At 40.3% G+C, this 17708-nt stretch overlaps 1 protein-coding gene across 6 annotated transcripts in view; it reads left to right on the forward strand.

Moving 5' to 3' along the window:
• Positions 1–17708, forward strand: part of MTUS1 (microtubule associated scaffold protein 1) — an 89080-nt gene that overhangs the window by 55538 nt on the left and 15834 nt on the right. For all 6 annotated transcript variants that reach the window (XR_010884425.1, XR_001293558.2, XM_013949529.2 and 3 more), the window contains one exon: positions 12003–12069. Coding sequence is in view for 4 of the 6 variants with exons in the window: in XM_013949529.2 (XP_013804983.1) it covers positions 12003–12069 (67 nt within the window). In the remaining 2 variants the exon portion in view is untranslated. The remainder of the gene's footprint in view (positions 1–12002; positions 12070–17708) is intronic.

Below are 17708 nucleotides of genomic sequence, written 5' to 3' on the forward strand. Positions count from 1 at the left end.
GTGAGGAGGACTGGTCTGCTATGGTTCGTATATGGACTACTCAGAAGCTTTTAATTAGCTGGGGGAAACAGCGGATTTTGGTATTTGGGAACACTGAATAGATTGTTTTTTCTTCCCTTTCCCCCCGCCCCTTGGTAGGAGTGTGGATTCTGGTATAGCTAACTTTATCCCAAGTGGCTATACATTTAGCTTTCTGAAGTACCTCTTGGAGACCCCTTCAGTGTAGTTCAAACTTCCTGTACACTTGGGCTCTCGGTTGGAGTTAGGTTTAGCTCGTGAGCTCTGAGCCCCTGACTCATCTCCTGCGCAACCAGCTGAAAGTAGCTTCAGCCTGAGCTGCTGCTCTCTCTCCTGTTTGTCCAAAAGGAAAAAGAAAAAAAGAAAAGGGGGGGGGAGCTTAGGCTCATGCTTAGCTGATTACATGACCAACAAGATTGTGCTTGCATTCCTGCTACTAGAGCAAGTGCGAAGTAACATGACACAGCTGGAGCTGTTACAATAGCTTGCTGTCACCAGGAGAAGGCCCTGCTCTGGACCCCTCTCTGGTGCTTGTCTGTCCCTGCAGAAGGCTGATTCAGCTTGCAGCCAGCAGAAAACTAGCCTAGCCAGAGAGAAAGAATTTTTGTGCCAGATTAGCAAGGTGAACTGTTCTCCTGTGTCTCCTCCCCCTTGCACTGGCTCAGACCACAGGGCTGAGGACAGGCTGCCTGGTCAAACGGAGCCTGGCTGAGCGGTTTGCTCGCTCTGAGGCTGTATGGCGAAGCTGAGCCCCTTGGCAAAACCTGCCCCTGTCTCTCACTTTGCCTGCAGGATGAGGAACACACAGAGCTGAAGTAACTGGGAGAGGCGATCCAGCTGTTGGATTTTTGTTTTCAAGAGGTCCTGGTGTGTTTCTGCACAAAAGTTTAAAGTAACTTCTTATCAGCTTACTTGAAATGGGATTGCCAACAAATTCTGATTTTGTTAGCAGCTATGAGTTCTGTCAAAAGTCTGCCTAGCCCTTCTGGAATAAAGTAGTGAGGCTATGTGTAGGGGCTTAATAATATCTTGCAATGCCACTGTGCTGTTTCTAACTGAATAGGAGTCTGCCACAGAAGCCTGCATGAGCTCAAATGTGTGTTAAAAGCATTATCTGGGAGCTGTCAATATTGACAGCTGGCTTTGATAATACCTTAACACTCGAGCTGTTAGGGTTTGTCCAGATGATTGCTATGCTTAACTACTTTTACCAAGACTATTCTGAATTTTAACCTCTTGAAAGTGGGCTGATCCATGATGATAAAATTCTAAAACCCAATTTTTACCTAACAGGAGCTAAGGTCATCTTTACTACAGAGTGATACTGCTGCAATAAGCTAATACTAGCTAGAAACTCTCTTGGCAACCAGAGTACTTCATGGAAGTGAGCAACATGTCTGACAGGAATGTCAAACTGCCCCACGATTTTCCATTGCTGAGATAACTGCCTGTGTGCTAACAGTGTTAAAAGACTGTGTCAAACTGCAGTCTAATCACACAAACAAGCCAGGCTTTTTCTAGGCTATTATACTCCCTCTAATCCCCTGATAATTCCTGTGACTTCATAATTACTTTCCCGTTTTTTAAATTCAAACAAGAAAGGAAGAGTGGCGGTACAGAGGAAATGGTGAAATCGGCCATATGCAATAAACTATTGGGTCCAAAGGAAAGCTGTCTTCCGTTAACCTTTAGCTACATTAAACTCTGAAAACCAGAGCACTATATTCGTGTTGATCTTCACTTTTGCTCAATAATTTTGAACGTACTCTCTTGTCTCCTGAGGATTTAATAGATACATTAGCAGAAGCTTTAAACATATGTTTTAACAGGTCTGCTGTAAGTCAGGCTGTGGCTCACTGTAGTTTGAGCTGTCACTCATGCAACACTGCCCTCTTCCATCTCCCGTGCATTCATGTCTGCTTCCTTGCACCAACATTGGCCAGCACTTGCCTCGCCTTGTTGGAGAGCCAGGTCAGGGTCCTAATCAGGAAGAAAAATTTGATTATGCCTCTGTTTTATAGGTCTGTCCATACCCCAGATTTTGCAGGTAAACCCCTATGAGCTGGTTAATTCAGAGAAGTAAGGGGAGTGAAAAAGCACCAACGCTGACGTGAGGTAGGGCGCTGTGTGACTGGGAGGTCCACAGCAATGTGAAGTTAAGTTGCTGTCAAGCTGCGTCTATGGGTAGGAACTAGATATTCCTATGCTAAGGAAAATTCCAAATTCAGATAGCTTCCATAATATCCTGAAAAAGCAGATGAGCAACTGGTGTCATTGAGGCCATTGCAATTACTGCACTAGCCTATACCTTTCTCCATTTGCAAGTTGCTCAGCCCCTTCTGAATTCCTCTGTGCTGTTCCCTTCTTCCCCAGCTGAACGTTTGGACAGTGTTATTTGAACTTCTAATTCATTATGATATTGAAACTACTAAATGCTTGGAGGTAGAGAGATTTTTTGTTGTTCTATTGGCACGATATTAGCTTGGTTTAAATATGGCTTTGGTAACTTCTGAAGCTGTTTAAGAGAGATTTAGCTTTCAAGCAAAAAAGAAATGTATTGCTATAGTGACTTGAACTGCTTTGTGACTGTTGCAAGTGTGAATTAACAAATATTACCTTTTCATCCTCGTATTAAAAGTAATGCATGAATTTTAATTGCCATGTTCAGAAGCAGTTAGGCAATTTTAAAATATTTTGGGCATTAAAATGTTAAATTATTATTAATACCCAGTTCTGTTTTTCTTGTTTAATAAACAAAATTTAATTAAGTATTTTCAAGAGCCCTCAAAAGATTCTGCTATAGAAAGGAGCTGTAAAAGTTTGTGCGGCATTCTGAAATCTTCCAACACAGTGCTACAGAGAAGAATGGAAACTGAATTTCACTGTTGTCCGTCTCTTCGTATAGTTATTACAAAAAGACTGGAATTTACAGCCCAAGTATTATTTGGGAATGACTATGATGACATCTTGAAAAAGCTTTCTGCATAGAGTGAATGTGATTTGAGAGGGTATGGAGCCTTGATAATATGTGGATACCATTAATTCTGGATGTGGCACAGGAAGCAATGTAAGTAATGAACCAGAAATTGTGTGGCTGAAACAGGCTTCAATATTTGTAGGTGGAAACAGAAATGAGCCATTAATGTATAAGCCACTGTAACTGGCGTTTCCTGACATGTGGATGACTGTAAGAGTCAAGATAATAGCTTTCTTGGGAACTTCCTAGAATAGTAAGGATATTTATTTATTTATTTAAATCTTGGAATACATGAGCACGTGTCAGAATAACTTGCCCTGTCCTGCATCTAAATTCAGTAGAAAATGTTTCATATTTATCAAGTGAGGAAAGCGTATCCAGCTTAAGGAATAGAAGCACATACTGCATCACAGAACCAAAAACTCTTAATGAATGGAAGAGTTTTGAAACAGTCATATTTTCTGCATATAAATTCAAAATATATTGGCAAGCCCATTTTTAAGAAGAGCTGTCTTTGGGTTAAATTTGCAGTTTTGATCTTTCAGAATCTAATATCAAACTTGGGCAGTTATCATTAGAATACTCATCAGAAAAATGTTTCTCCAGCTTAAATCTGGGTGCTATGGACATGTCTTTTTACAAGACAGAATAAAGATGTGTAGTTTCGATCACTTCTATATGCTTCTTCAGATCCCTCCCCCCCCGCGCCCCCCCCCAAAAAAAAGTCAAAAGAGAACATCTTGAATTTGAGGAATTCAAAAAATATATATATTTTAAGTGTTTCTGTTCAGTAAAGGAGAATGTCTGAGGAAAAATAACACAATAGCTTCCCCTTTGAAGGAAGCCTAGGCTCTGGCAACTTGCATCTTACAGGTGGCTATTTGAAAGCAAGGAAGCTGCAAATTGTTTTCAAGTTTTCTGTCACGCATAGCTGCTTATTGACCAAAATAGTTCATTTTTGGCAACAGATTGGAGTTTTGTGAGCTGTAATATCCAGAAAAAGACTTTAAGATATTGATTACTATGGAACTAGGCTCTGGTGAAGTAACTGTCTAGCTTTTTTGAAAACTTCACGCACTTGGGTCTTCAGAACAAGTTCTGGATAGAGAAAATTAGAAGGGGCTTCAGGACAGGACTCTCAGTAAAAGGTATGTGGAGAAAAGACATCTTCAGTTCTGAAACAGGCATTTCAGACAATCAGTATTGCTTTACATGACACGTTGATTCCCATGACTACTTTATTTCTCCTGTTCTTCTCCCCCGCCCCCACCCCGAGAAGATGAAGAATTAATGACAGTAGCAAGCTAGATCTAACTATTACAAATTCAAAATAAAAGCTAGGGACTAGTTAAAATCACATCTTTGCTTCTTGTTTCCCTCTTCTGATTTGTATTGCCTTTTCAGATTAAATTCTGCGCATCCTTTAAAACAGCATGACTTAAAACAAATACTGTACTGTTTTGCTCCAACATAGGATCTCATATCCTAACATTTCGAAGAACTTCATAAAGGTAATTCTAATTTCATAGGCATGAGAACTAAGTTATAACAGTGTAATTTGCCAAAGCTGCATGGTAACTTGTTTGAGACTTTATGCTGTTTTATGCTCTGAGATGAATTGAGATTAAAAAAGAAAAAAAAAATCTTCAGAAAACAATGAGAAGGTAGATAAATGATTGCTCAGATAGGGTAAACTTACTTGCCTGTGACATCAAAATATGTACAAGGAAGAAGGGAGTAATTCTGTGTGACAAATGAAAACTAATACTAGAGTTCAGAAAAATCTATAGAATAGAAGATGGAATCTTATGGAAAACTGAGGTTAAATAGCCCATATTACTATATCTGTTCCTAACTTTGTGAAGTTATTGCTTCAAGGTGGACATTACTTTTTCAGAATGGGAAAGTGAAGATTCCATATGATCCCATATAAAGATTGTAAAAGCCTAAAGATCCCAAAGGGTAAGATCCATGCTGAATATCAGGTGACTCGTAGAGAACCAGCCAAACAGGATTCCTGTTTTAGTGCTTCACAGGGTAACCATCGGGGAATAAACATTTGATTCTCCACAAATGTACCTATCAAATGAGAGAAGTAAAACATGAGAAATTGGAGTGAGTCTCTTTTGGCTAATGGCATAACTGTTGTAGTCTGAGACTTGATTGAATTATTTTCAAAGTAGTATGTCAAGGGCAGGTGAAAATTGATTACTTATTTCATCTTATAAAAAGGCAACACTTAGACTAACAACATCAGGAGTAATTTAGAACAGTCATTTCACTGTGGATTTATTGATTCAAGATGGTTAATGGCATTCTCACCTTATTGCAATAATAGTCTTCTCCTCTGCTCAAAATATACATGGGGGAAATAAAGCTTTTTGTGTGTGTGCGCGCACATGCGCCACTTCCTTGGCTAATTTCATTAGCTTGCTTTTGCCTCTGAGTAATGTGAAAGAAACAATATTTCAAGGGTTTTAAAAGGGGAGGGGGATGAGTTTAGAAAAAATATTTCTTCTAAAATTGCTGATTTCTAACTAAATTATTGAATTTAATTTGGAGGACTGGGCTTTGCCATCAGAGAATAAATAAGAACTGGTAGAAACACTTTAAGAATCAAATTAAAGCAAATGTAATACTGCAAAGCAGATATGAGTGGCCCTTCTGTTACCTATTCATAAAAACCTTCAAGGTGTAGCTGATGACGCATGAATTTCTGGAGTTTGTAGAAAGATGTGACTCAGTTTCTACATTGTGGCCAATGATCATATTCATCTTTTTATCAGCAGTGCAGAGCAGGGATAAAATAGGCTTCAGTTTCTAAGACTAACCATAAAAAGGATGTCTGCTTGAATGAGGAAAAAAGCATCCTGTATTGGCAATTGTTGACAACTGAGACTGCACCAATATTAAGAATAGTTAACTGATCATCTGTTCTTTCATACAGACTGAGTCCATCTCTTGTAAGGTCTGAGCACTCGCATTATAGAACTGCTTACAAATATCCCTTGTTTATTTTCTTAAAAATACTCAGTGTTTCTCTCTGAGTTTGACTTTTGGGAGTAAATGATTGTGGATTGACAGCAAATGGCTTTCAAAATCAGGCTTTCCCTTCCCAGAATAAAGTTAACTTGACCCTGTATATGACAGTAAAACACATTGAAGTGCTTACTTCCTTTGCTGCACTAATGAATTTCTATTTTAAGCATTCTGATGAAGAAATTTCAGTGTGGTCTAATAATTCTTTACAAAAACTGTAATGGTTTTATATTTGACTCTTAATGTTCTTCACCCATAGGTCTTGATTCTTGAAATTATTTGTTTATGAAGTATATTAGCGATAAAACTAGAAGGCTGATCTACAGCCTTCCAGATGAGAGCTGTTTCCACCTTGCAGGTCTGCCCGTGACAGGCATAATTGCTATCCTTCGCCTGTGACTCGAGGCTTCCTGTGTTTCTGCATGCCATGGAGTGCTTTGCAATAGCATCACAGGAGCTTTTCACTGCCTCCTGTTCGCAGGGGCTGCTTCCCAGCCCGCTCTGAAGAGCAGAGCATTCCAGTATATGCAAAGTCCCATGACACAACCCCATTTCTTGAGATATTTCAGGAGCAAGAAGCCAGTTAGGTCTGTTCCATTTTAACGTGGAGGGTCTAATAGTCTAATACTTTGCAGTTTTCACTGTAGCAGTATAGTTCACAATACTTGTTCTAAACCTGTTAATGTGTAGCAGTTTATAGTAAAAGGCTTCACATGAGCACAATTCTGAGGAAGATTTGGGAGCACTAATCTGAGGATGAAAAACAGATCATTTGAGTGAGGGGATTTGATAAATGACAGTTACTTGAAGTTTGCTCAGAGGTTTGAAATGTTACAGAAATCCTGGAGGAGGTGATACACTGCACAGTGTAGACCAGGTAACTGTAACAAATAGTTTATCACATGGATATTCATGTAGCTACTTGAAATTAATTTTAAAACCCCAATACTTTGGTACATAAATGTAAGGTTTTTCAGTATTTGTTCTTGTGGATTTTTCTTTGTTTCTCACAGCTCCAGAAGGGTACATATTTCATTTCCAAAAGGAGTAAGTGTTTGGGATGTAAACTATGGAGTGTGGATAATTGCTAACACATGGCCAGTGTTAGCTTGTTAGGCACACATACTCTAAGTCTAGTTTCTGCCAGAATTTGGCCGTTACACTAGATAGCTGCTGAAGGGCTTATAGTTCTCAACATGTAGGAAACACTTGCAAAAGGCAAATGGGGCTCCTCAGCCAGTCACAGCCCCTCTGTGGCTCTTGAAGCATTGGCTTGGGAGCAGGGAGTGCAGCTCCCACACCAGGGCTATGTCACCTGGCTAGCAGCCTGGCTGTGCTGAGAAACCCGAAACCATTAATCTGGCTAGTCTCACTTTGTCACAAGGAAATAAGCTCACAAGTTGCTGGGGCAGTTTGCCCTTAAACTGCCTACCTCCAGATTTGCAGTCTGTAGTGGAGCTGTGGGATATTAAAGGAATACCTGTGCATTCCCACTTGAGAACTACTTGTAATCTGAGTGCTTTGAGGTATCTTGTCTCTTGTTTGTGTGAAGTTTTGTTAAAGGTACATGTCCGGGAAGGTTGGCTGCTTATGTGTGTGGTGTAAATACCTTTCTGTTCTTTCTGGAACTTGGACTTTTGTAGAGCTTCCCACTTCTAAAGCAGTGTGATGGAAACTGTTCAGCCATTGATGTGTCTTCACCCTAAAATGACACTAGGCTGGGTCTGCTTAAATTTCAAGCTACAGCAAAAATAGCTTGTTGCCAGGAAAAACATGCTTTTAAGCCTATTAACTTGCCCATGTAACTGTAATACAAACATGAATGCAAAATTTTCTAATTTATTCCATTCCTGACTTTGTCGTCTTTGTGATCCTGAAGCTGTCTTCTCCACCCCTCCTTGCTTTGGACCTCTTTTCCTCTGCTTTCATGTTGCCATCAAGTTGTAATGGGACATAATTCACCTTCCCAAATGTCCTTGTTATTGGACACACATCACCCTGGAGTTTCTTGTCAAATTTTCAAAAAGCATAAACATAACAAGAAATCTCCAAGTCTCCTGCTTTGCACTAAAAACTGTTTTGTAGCATCTGATAGCACAGGTGCTCCTTAACAGAACTGTCTGTTGTGACGCTTTTATCCCCAAACTCTGTTCTTATAGTAGTAAGCCTACAGCTTCCAAATTTATGGTTGGAGGAATGTTTTGGCTAAAGCTCTACTCAGTTTCTTGTGCTACTACAATAGATTCTTTTGATATAAGAAAAATGGGTACCTAATCATCCTATATGATCTTGTTTGCCATAAACTCATAAATTGTGCCAGAAATAGCTGTAACCTGGTATAAATGTCTTCCTCGAGCCCTCAACAACTAAGCAAGGATCATCCCACTAAAATAGGCTTTCTTTTACTGCCAAATATATCTGGAGAAATGAACACTGCCAAAATTGCTCTTTCTTGTGTGCTGCTTCTTGAGTCTGCTCTTTCAATTTCCAGTTTTGATCTAAAGCATGGACTAGAAGGTAGTTTGATATTCCAATCCAGAGCATGTGCATACAAGTCTTTTAAAAGAAATATTGAAAGTGATGCTTACTGGATTATTCAAGTGGTCTCTGGTATTTCATTGCACTTAGATTTCAGGTCTTGAAAACTTGAAAGTTTTATTGAGGAGACCCTCACATCTAGAACTTCACTTCTCTCAGAATCTAGACAAAATAATGCTAAATTAACTGCAAGATTTGGTCAGTCTGGCTATTTAATATGGCTGCTTAAGCAGCTATCTGACCAATTTATTCTTCCTATTGGAGGCTGACAGCCTTTATGGCTAGCTGCTTTCTTTTGAATAGGTCCTTTCATGATTGGAGGCAGAGGCATGGGATTAAACAGCACCAATAAAAAGCAAAAAGGGTTAAGAGCAGCACAAAGCAAAAAGCATTTAAAAAGGGGGGGGCAGTAGAGCAGCAATACCCTATATATGCTGGGTTTTTAGTCTCTGGTCAGTCCTCAGTATATCCTGATCTAATATGCTCTTTTCTCATCAAACAGTTTTGCTTAAAAATAAATATAAAATGTTCTGTGGACTGTGTTGCAGGCCTTGTGGAAACACTAAGCAAAATGTTCAGTAGAGGTTGAGGGGGGAAAATCAGAGATGTTTTACTGACTGATTAGGTGGGCTGGAACAAATCAGGTTGAAGGATGACTTTTTTGAGAATTAGAATAGGGAATGAATATCCAAACTAAAAAGTAAAGATAAGGGAAGAAAAAAATCCTAAAAATAATTTGCTAAGTGTGTTTGTATGCTAATTTAGTAATGGACAAAGCTGCTGAAAAAGCCTTGGAAAATCCCATCAGGCACCTGAGATGTGAAAATAGAAGTATTATTATAGTTAACTTCCTTTAAAAATTCACTACTTGGTTGTGTACACAGTGCAATAGGATGCAGCTCAAATAACTCACTGCAGTATTCACATTGTCATCAGTGCTGTGTCTGTAGTGGGCACTGATGTTGAGCAGGATGACTCATCTCTCCTTTCCGACCAGGGAGATGGGGAAAAGAAGGGTGACTCTTCTGAATAACTGAACTCTATGCTCTCCTGAGGCTCGACTGTGGTAGATAAGGGATAGCTTTCAATCTTAGCCCAGCTAGCATTGTAAAAAAAAAATTTCTAAGTGCTTACTATAAAGCTATGACACAACTACTTAATATCCCTTCAAGGGTGTCAGTGTCCAAATGAGTGCTAAGACTGTTTAAACCGTAGGGATTAAAAGTAGGCCTTTTAAGGTCTACAGGGTCAAATATACAAATATTTCTAGTAAAGGAATGGTCCTGTCTTCTAACTAGCCTCTTTAACTACAGAATAATTTCCTATCGCTTGCATCAAATGAGGATGTATAGCATTATGCATTTTGATTAGTCTTTTATAAAACTTGATTTTTAGCCATACAGCAAGTTCAAGAAGAAATGCTAAGTCCCTGTTTAAATGTAGCATGAGCTATTGATCCACCACCACCACAAGTTGACAGCCTGAAAGCAAGTTAATCAGATCTTTGTATTTCAGCTGTGTAGTGGTACACCTAAAGCTAAAGGTGGGTGGTCACCAAAGCTCTTGGTGCTCACTGCCTCTTCCTTTCCCTCAGAACGGTGTGTTTTAGTGCTTATTTTCTCGGTGCTTGTGGAGCAAGTACTCCCCACCTCCAGGACAGGGTGCTCTTAAGCAGGTGATCAGGTGCCAGCACCAGCCTCGGGTCAGTCTGCAGGGACCGGGGCGGACAAGGAACCCGCCATAAAGGTGGGTTTTCCTCTGGGGAGCCAGCCGTGAAGGTTTTCTCCAGGGGTGCCCTGCTGGTGTGCAACCTGTGCTACCATAGTGGATTGTGTAGTAGCTACTGAAAAAATCTGAGTGGTTTTGGGTCAGTGTTTGGTTTTTGTTTGGTATGCTTTTGCTTTTACGCATTAGAAACAAGGCAAGTAGCGAGCTACAAGTGCAAGCTTGGGTATTCACAGCAGTGAAGTTGCCTGTGGCGTGTGTCTGGGGCTCTTCCATTCAGCTCAGGCCTCCTGTCACTTATTTTTGCATCAAAAAATTAAGTGTGAAAGCTGGGTAAAGCAAGCTTTAAACAGCTAAAAATAAACTCCATTATCTGCAGATCAGGGCAGTGTTGCCTTTACTGTCCTGGCTGCTACTTGAGCGGGTGGAAATCAATCAGCCTAACGTCTGGGGCTTGGTTTTCATAAATGAAGGGCTGTGGCTTTAAGTAATCGCTGGCTGCTTGTGCCAATTGCAGAAGCTGCAGTATCTGCCGCTGTTGGGAGCGATCAGCGCGGAAGTACGGTAACCTGCGGGCGTGAGGCACGGCTGAGGCAAGGTCCAGTGGAGCTCTTCCCACCGGTGCCTTATTTGTAGCCGGAGCAGTTTGGGTTGTGGTGCTGCCACCTGTGCACTTCGTATGTGCGCGGGGGGCAGAGCGGGGGGCTCCAGAAGCTGGAAAATGGGCTGCTCTAGTAGCAAACTGTGCCTCTATTCTCAGTGTGCTGCAGCAAGGGTAATCAGTGTTTGTTTTGTAGCGCTTTTCCACACCAGCGCCAGGGAGCCAGGCAGGAGCTGATCGCCAGCAAGGTGAAAGCGCCCCGGCAGCAAGCGGCTCCTGCCCGGGAAGCTGGGACCTTGTCATCTCCGCAGCGCTACGCAGGCCCTGGCAGCGGCTGCGGCACCGAGGGGCCTGTCGCCGAGGTGCACCTGGGGCTGTGGAGCCGCTCTCCTGCAGCAGCGGCGTGTTTCTGTGGCCTGTCCTGCCTCTCCCGGGGTGGGGTACGGGCCAAGGTGCCCCGAGAGCCTCCTGCCCCAGCTCGGCTGCGGCCGCCGCTGCCTGCTTCCAGGCGAAGGGGGGCTTGGGCTTTCTGCTTGGCTTTAACTCCGATTTGTTGTAATTCTTTCTAGTATAGGAACCAACATCCAGCTTAAAATTTAAAAATTGTGAGCAGGGGGTGAGTTGCTTTCAACTTTGAACTGGGCTGTGCCTTTGCTTCATGGAAGATTGAGCTTTTAGCAAAGTTTTTCATTTTGTGTTTACATTTTGTGAAGTAAGCTTAAGATAAATATTTAATGCATGCCTGTTTCACATTTACCATACTTTGGTGCCCTTGACAGGTGTCAGTTGATATGTCCTGTAGGTTTAGGTTGCCACACTCATCAGAAAATATGTAATTAATTGCTGCAGAGTAGGATTTTAATTACAGTGTTATCCTGGAAAAAAAGTATTCTTTGTTTTAAAGTATAACTTCCTTAACAACAGATGAACATCTGTGTATTTTGTAACAGCAGAACTGTTATCCTAAATGATTCATATCTTGGCTCCTCACTCCTGCCTCTTGTTTTCCTACAGAACACATGCAAGTTAATTGGTGGAAGGTGCTCTATTCACAACACTAGTAACTAAATGTTTTGGGTTTGTTTGTTTGTTTTCTCTCTACAGAGGGAGGAAGCACTAAAACAGCATAAGGAGTTATCTCAAGAACTAGTTAACCTTCGAGGAGAACTGGGTAAGAATCTATTTTTTAAATTTTAATGAAAAGAGGAGAACTCAGGTCTTTGGAGAGACAGATGCCATGGTATTGTAATGGCAGTTATCTAATTCCCTGACTGTATTCTGCTCAGACGCTTAATCGCTGCATTTCTCTGGAGCCTTGACAGCCTGACCTCAGGTTCACTGAATTCCTGGCACTGATCTGGCTGCGCCTAGCAGGGCCTCTGCACAAAACATGTATCTGATGACCAAGACATTCGCTTTCTAAAAAGGGGAGGATGTCCGGCAGTGTGTATATATTTGTTTGATCCTTAAATTATTTGTGCGCTGTTTCTAGACATTTGTTGGCAAAAATCCACAAAGCTATAAAACATACTGCGCGAAATCTGCATTTTTGCCTTAGTGGCTTTTAGGTGAATGAGTGTAAAATTAACAGAAGGAAATGCTATCAGACTAATTAGATTAAATCTTTGAACTCATCCTAGTGGACAGCTATAATAGGAAACTGAGCTATAATGTTCAAGGGCAGGTTTTGCCAACTTTGAAGCTTGATTTAACTGCATTTGATGTTAACTCCATATATCTTGAACTCAAAGCAGCATAATCTTCTAGAGTGCAATAAGCCATTGAATTAAAATTGATAGCACTTGAAAGTGAAGCTAGCCTTTTATAAAAGCACACTTATGAAGCCCCTTTAAAAAAAAAAAAAAAAGTTTTGAGAACAGATGTAATCTGTGTGGAGCAGTTACAGATACGTCACTTATTATTGAAAATTTGGAATGTTTATTTTCACATGCTTCAGAAGTTGAGTATGGTCTCAGCCAAACTTGAATGTGAATGTAGGTCTTATTATGTGCAGCTGCTGCATTTAATTTCCAGATTTATTTTGCAGTGCTGATTAATAAGATGGACGTTCCCTGGCAACTAATCAGAATTGAAAGCTTGGTGGGGGGGAGTGACCCCTCCCAGCTGAACCAACAGAGCATGGCTTTTCTGCTTCTCTGCTCATCACTAGTACTGTAGTCCAACTTAAAGTGTTATTTTAAAAGGCAACTTTCTGGTGGGAGCTTTGTTTGATATTGCATAAAAATTGCAAATGTGTGAATGAGCAATATCACTGGCAAAGAAAGCCTTGGAGCCTAAGGAGATACCTGAGAGTACCGAAGGTAACAAATACACTGCAGAAATGCCAGAATTCTCCCAATTTACATTTCCTTTCTTCAGAGTTAGATTGATGCTGAAAAGTTGAGATTTTTCTAGAGCTTGGTGCTTTGTGGCACCTGTCAAAGGTGCAGCCTTTAACTGTTGTACTGATGAAATGCCTGGACTGCAGTTTTGCAGTTGTTTCAGGGAGCTGTAAGTCAGGGCTGCCTTTGAAAGAGCTTTGCTATCTTCTGGCTCTGTGCTGGCCCTGGCACCCGTGCAGCCATGCAGCGAGCCAGCCTGGGGGCCTGCCTCTGCTGGAGAGGAGCAGTTTGAAGTGCTGCTGCGATGAAGGTGCCTGGTCTAGCTCAGTGCGTGGTTGAAGGAGCCCCAAGGCCAGAGCAAAGGAAGGGGAAGGAGCTATGAGCAGGGTGGAGGAGGGTGGTTGTGTCTCTCTCCAGCAACAGCCTGCACTTCTGTGTCGGCTTAAAATGGCATCCTTGAAACTAGAGTCTTAGTGGAGAAATGAGTTTCTTGCATTCTTGGTGAACCATAAAATCCATTTGTTTAAATTTGTTGAAAAATGACTTCAGAAGGATTGCTATCGGAGCAAGAAAAGGTTTCTTTATTTCTCCATTTGCTGGCATCCTCAATGTTCTTTTTCATTTATCTCCCTGGTCACTACACTTGGTCACTTAATAGAAACAGGAAAATTCAGCTTAGATGGCTAGACCAAAATCTAGCTAGTGCTTTTGCTGCCCATTGCTTCTAAGGATGCCTAACTCTTAGATGAGTTTCCCATGAACTTGTTTAGTCCTGCTTCTATTAACAGCCTGCTGAGCCCATATATGGGATTTCTGTTTCAAGAATATGCCGTTCAGAGGAGTGGTAACTAGAAAAATTCAAATGCAACTCAGCTTGATTGACTTTTGATCCACATTGATCTCAGAATTGCACAGGATTGTCTGTGGGCTATGCTATGCTAGCCGACATGCTGCTAGCGAAAGGGGACGGTGTCAGCAGTTCCCCTTATTTGAGATGATCTTTGTGTGTCAACTCTCCAGCAGCATCTGAGTAGTAACTTCTGATTTGCTTCCCTTTGTAAGGTTTCCAAACCATGATTTCAGTGAAGTGTTCATCTTCATGTAGTTCCCTTGTCTTCACCATGTCACATGTCTGCATGTCTCTCTCCCCAGCATGTGAAATGGAATGGATTTAATCACAGAAATAAAAAAAACTAGGCAAGTCTTCAATTTGAACAAGTTTTAAAATGGTTAGGTTAACAAAAAAAAAAAAAAAAAAAAAAAGCCAGACCTCACTGGCTAACAAGGTGTAAGAACAAAACTCATGTGACGTTAGTCTTAGCTGCAAATAATCTGTCCATACATACACCCACTAAGCAGCTTTGTACTGTCACTGTTAAATGGATATAGCTGAACTTACCTCAAAACAGCCTATGGAAATCTTAAGTGCTGTATATCTTAATAAACAGTACGAGTTAGGCACAGGTGAGCTCAGAAAGTAAAGTACAGTTTGAATCTTACTTAGGCTGCATGTACATATTGTATGTGTCTCATGGCATCCCCAGCTGTTTTTAAAACAACATGCATTACATTTTGGGAACTGGCAGTCTAGGAAGAGGAACCAGGTGTGTCAAGCTTAGGGTAGTCTGTGCACTGCGTGTTGTCAAGTTTGAGACAAACAAGAAATCTCTTGCAGCTTGCACCTTGCACAGTACTGAGTCCCCAGTTTGTTCCTTTGAAGTTTAATTGTGTACACTCCCAAGCTCCTTTATTTACCTTGCAAAACCAAATTGGCTTGCTATCAAATAGTCAGTTTACTAGATTATTCTGTATTACCCTTTTTACCAGGATACCCGTTAGCTTAATAAATGCGTGCAAATGTTTTCTTTTGGAATGATTTAAATATGCATCATGATCTTATAACCTCACTTTTGTAACTACCGCATTGCTGAGCAGAGCATCTAGAAGACTTTCATGTGGCTGATGGTTACCGGACACTTCATTTTCCGATTTCAGTATTTGGAAATGCATGTGAGAGATAACAATGATGATGGATTTAAAGAAAGGCTTTTCAAAGGAGTTCATATACAGGAACAGTCACATTTTTAACTTAGATTTCCTTACAAACTCTGGCCACAAGGCCTAAACCTAAAAGCTTTGGATATAAATGCCTTTGTTCTGGGAACCTGGAGCTGCTATGAAGGCTCTGTTTGTCTCCTCTTTCTCCTCTCATTAACATATAAGATAATGTACAAATTATTCTTAGTTACCTGTTTAATTAGGTAAGTAGAAATTGCAAGAGTTGCATGTTTTTTCAGAGACACAAAACTAACCCTTTAAATTTAATTGCATTCCAAATTGTTCTAGAGTCTCTTTGCAACTGTCTTGGACGTGATCCAGTTCAATACTGCCACAGAGCAGCAGGTGCAGAGCTGACTCAGGCTCCACGTTGACTGTCTGAAAGTTGCAATTCATGAGCCTTTTTCAGTGGGCTAGAGACTTGCATGTATCCTGTATAGCCATATGTCTAAACTCTGTTTCTTCTCCTTTTACTTTATGGCAATTGCTCAAGAATATTTTCTTTAAAATGCTATTTTGTTACCCTTTATTAATAAATGACTTTTAAAGTGTTTTGTAGGTTGGGATAAAAAGACTTTTGTTTTACTGAAGGATGGGGTGAATGTGATTTGGTTTCAGGTTATGATGATCTTTAAAAATGCTTAATAGTTAATAGACATTTCTATCAATTATTGGTGGGGGAGGAGATCTCACTTCCAGAGGTCACGCTCTTGCCTGCCTGCTGATACTGTAGTATTTCCTGTATTAGAGGGCAGGAACTTACTTCCTTGCAGATACTTGAATGCCTCAGATGTATTCAACCATACACACTAAACTGTAGCTTAAAGCATGCTTTTGGTTAACCTATCTCATTTCGGCTTGCCCAAGAACAGAAATATGAAATGTGACTTAATGTTTTCTACCATTAATCTCATAAAAGTAATGTCAAGAGGAACTTGGTAATAAAAATGATGTTTGGGCAGAAGAATTTCCAATATTGAGAATCTGCCGAAAACATGAATATATTATTAGACTAAAAAAAAAAAATCTGTAGGGAGCTTTTATGGCTCCAGCAGGCTTACTGGTCGAAGGAACATATACATAAATCTTCCACTGTGGAATATAAAGTTAGAGCAATAAAATATTACACTGTGACAAAACACCATGTTAAAATACTTAATTTGGCGGGGGGGTAATTATTGCCTTTCCACATCCCCCAAACATATTAAAATGCTGCTAGTTAACTGTTCTAGTGTATTGCATTTCCAAAATGATGAATTGGACATACTAATGGATTTTTCTTAAGTCACAGTTAGATCAGTGAGTGACCTAGACAATTTTATGAAGATAATTTGTTTTGAAATAATTTAGGATTCAAAAAAAAAAGATCAATACTGTTTCATCTTCTTAGAGCTATGGTTATGGTGACTTTTAGGGAAATAAAACTTGAAAAATATTTTCATGGAAGCATTTGAGACAGAAGGGCTGAACTGGTTTAGTTACGAATTGTTATATAGTTAGAATAAGAACAAACTAAATTTTGTGAGGCAATATCTCACAGGTGTAAGCGTTTATCCTTTGGATGCTTTTATTGAAAATGTGAAATAGATTTCTTGGGGATACTGAGAAATGGCCAAGGCCACATGTGCCCTTGCGCACTGCCCTCCTTCCCCTGGTGCTACCGTTTGTGTGCTTTGGATTCGCTGCAGTTCATACTGCTGCAGGCAGTTGCCATGTGTCGGTTCTGTTCCTGTTTTTTTTACAGTTCTGGCACACAAAAAGCTTTGCGGTGAAATACATGCAGCAGTAGTGGCCATTGTTTAATAATTAAACATGAATGTTAATTTTGCATGTTAAAAACAGCATTTCTGATTGGAAGATATCCTGTTATCAAATTTCAGAAGCTTCCTGTGGTTGCCAGAGGTTTTGCCCAAAAGAGTTAAATTCTTAATTTATAATAAAACAGGTGTTAAGCAGCCTAAAAATGCAGATTAAACCTGCTTCCTGCTTTAATAATACAGGGCATGAGAGGGAGAGGGAGTGTTGTATGATTGGCTGGGACAAATAAGTGCGATAAAATATTGATGGTTTTGCTGTTGGAATAATGAAGAAAATCTTGCAAAGTACAGCATTCCCTCTATTCTATAAGCATGCTGAAAGCTTAAAACTGTTTAGTGTTACAGATTGAACCTACTTAATGGATAAATGGTCAGTGCCTCTCTTCATCTGTATGGTTTGATTTTTTTTTTTATTTTTTTTTTTATTATTATTATTTTTTTCCCTCTCAAATGCTGTTGGGCCATTTATCTCCTGTTGTTTTTGCGCTCAGGGCCTGTAGTCTCTTTTAATGTGTGGCATAATGAAGATGTGGAATTGCAGGGGGTAGTGCTTTTGGAGGGGAGAGGAAGGCAAGGGAACACTACAGTAGCGT

The sequence above is a fragment of the Apteryx mantelli genome, chromosome 5, assembly GCF_036417845.1.
Source record: "Apteryx mantelli isolate bAptMan1 chromosome 5, bAptMan1.hap1, whole genome shotgun sequence".
Classification (NCBI taxonomy): Eukaryota; Metazoa; Chordata; class Aves; order Apterygiformes; family Apterygidae; genus Apteryx; species Apteryx mantelli.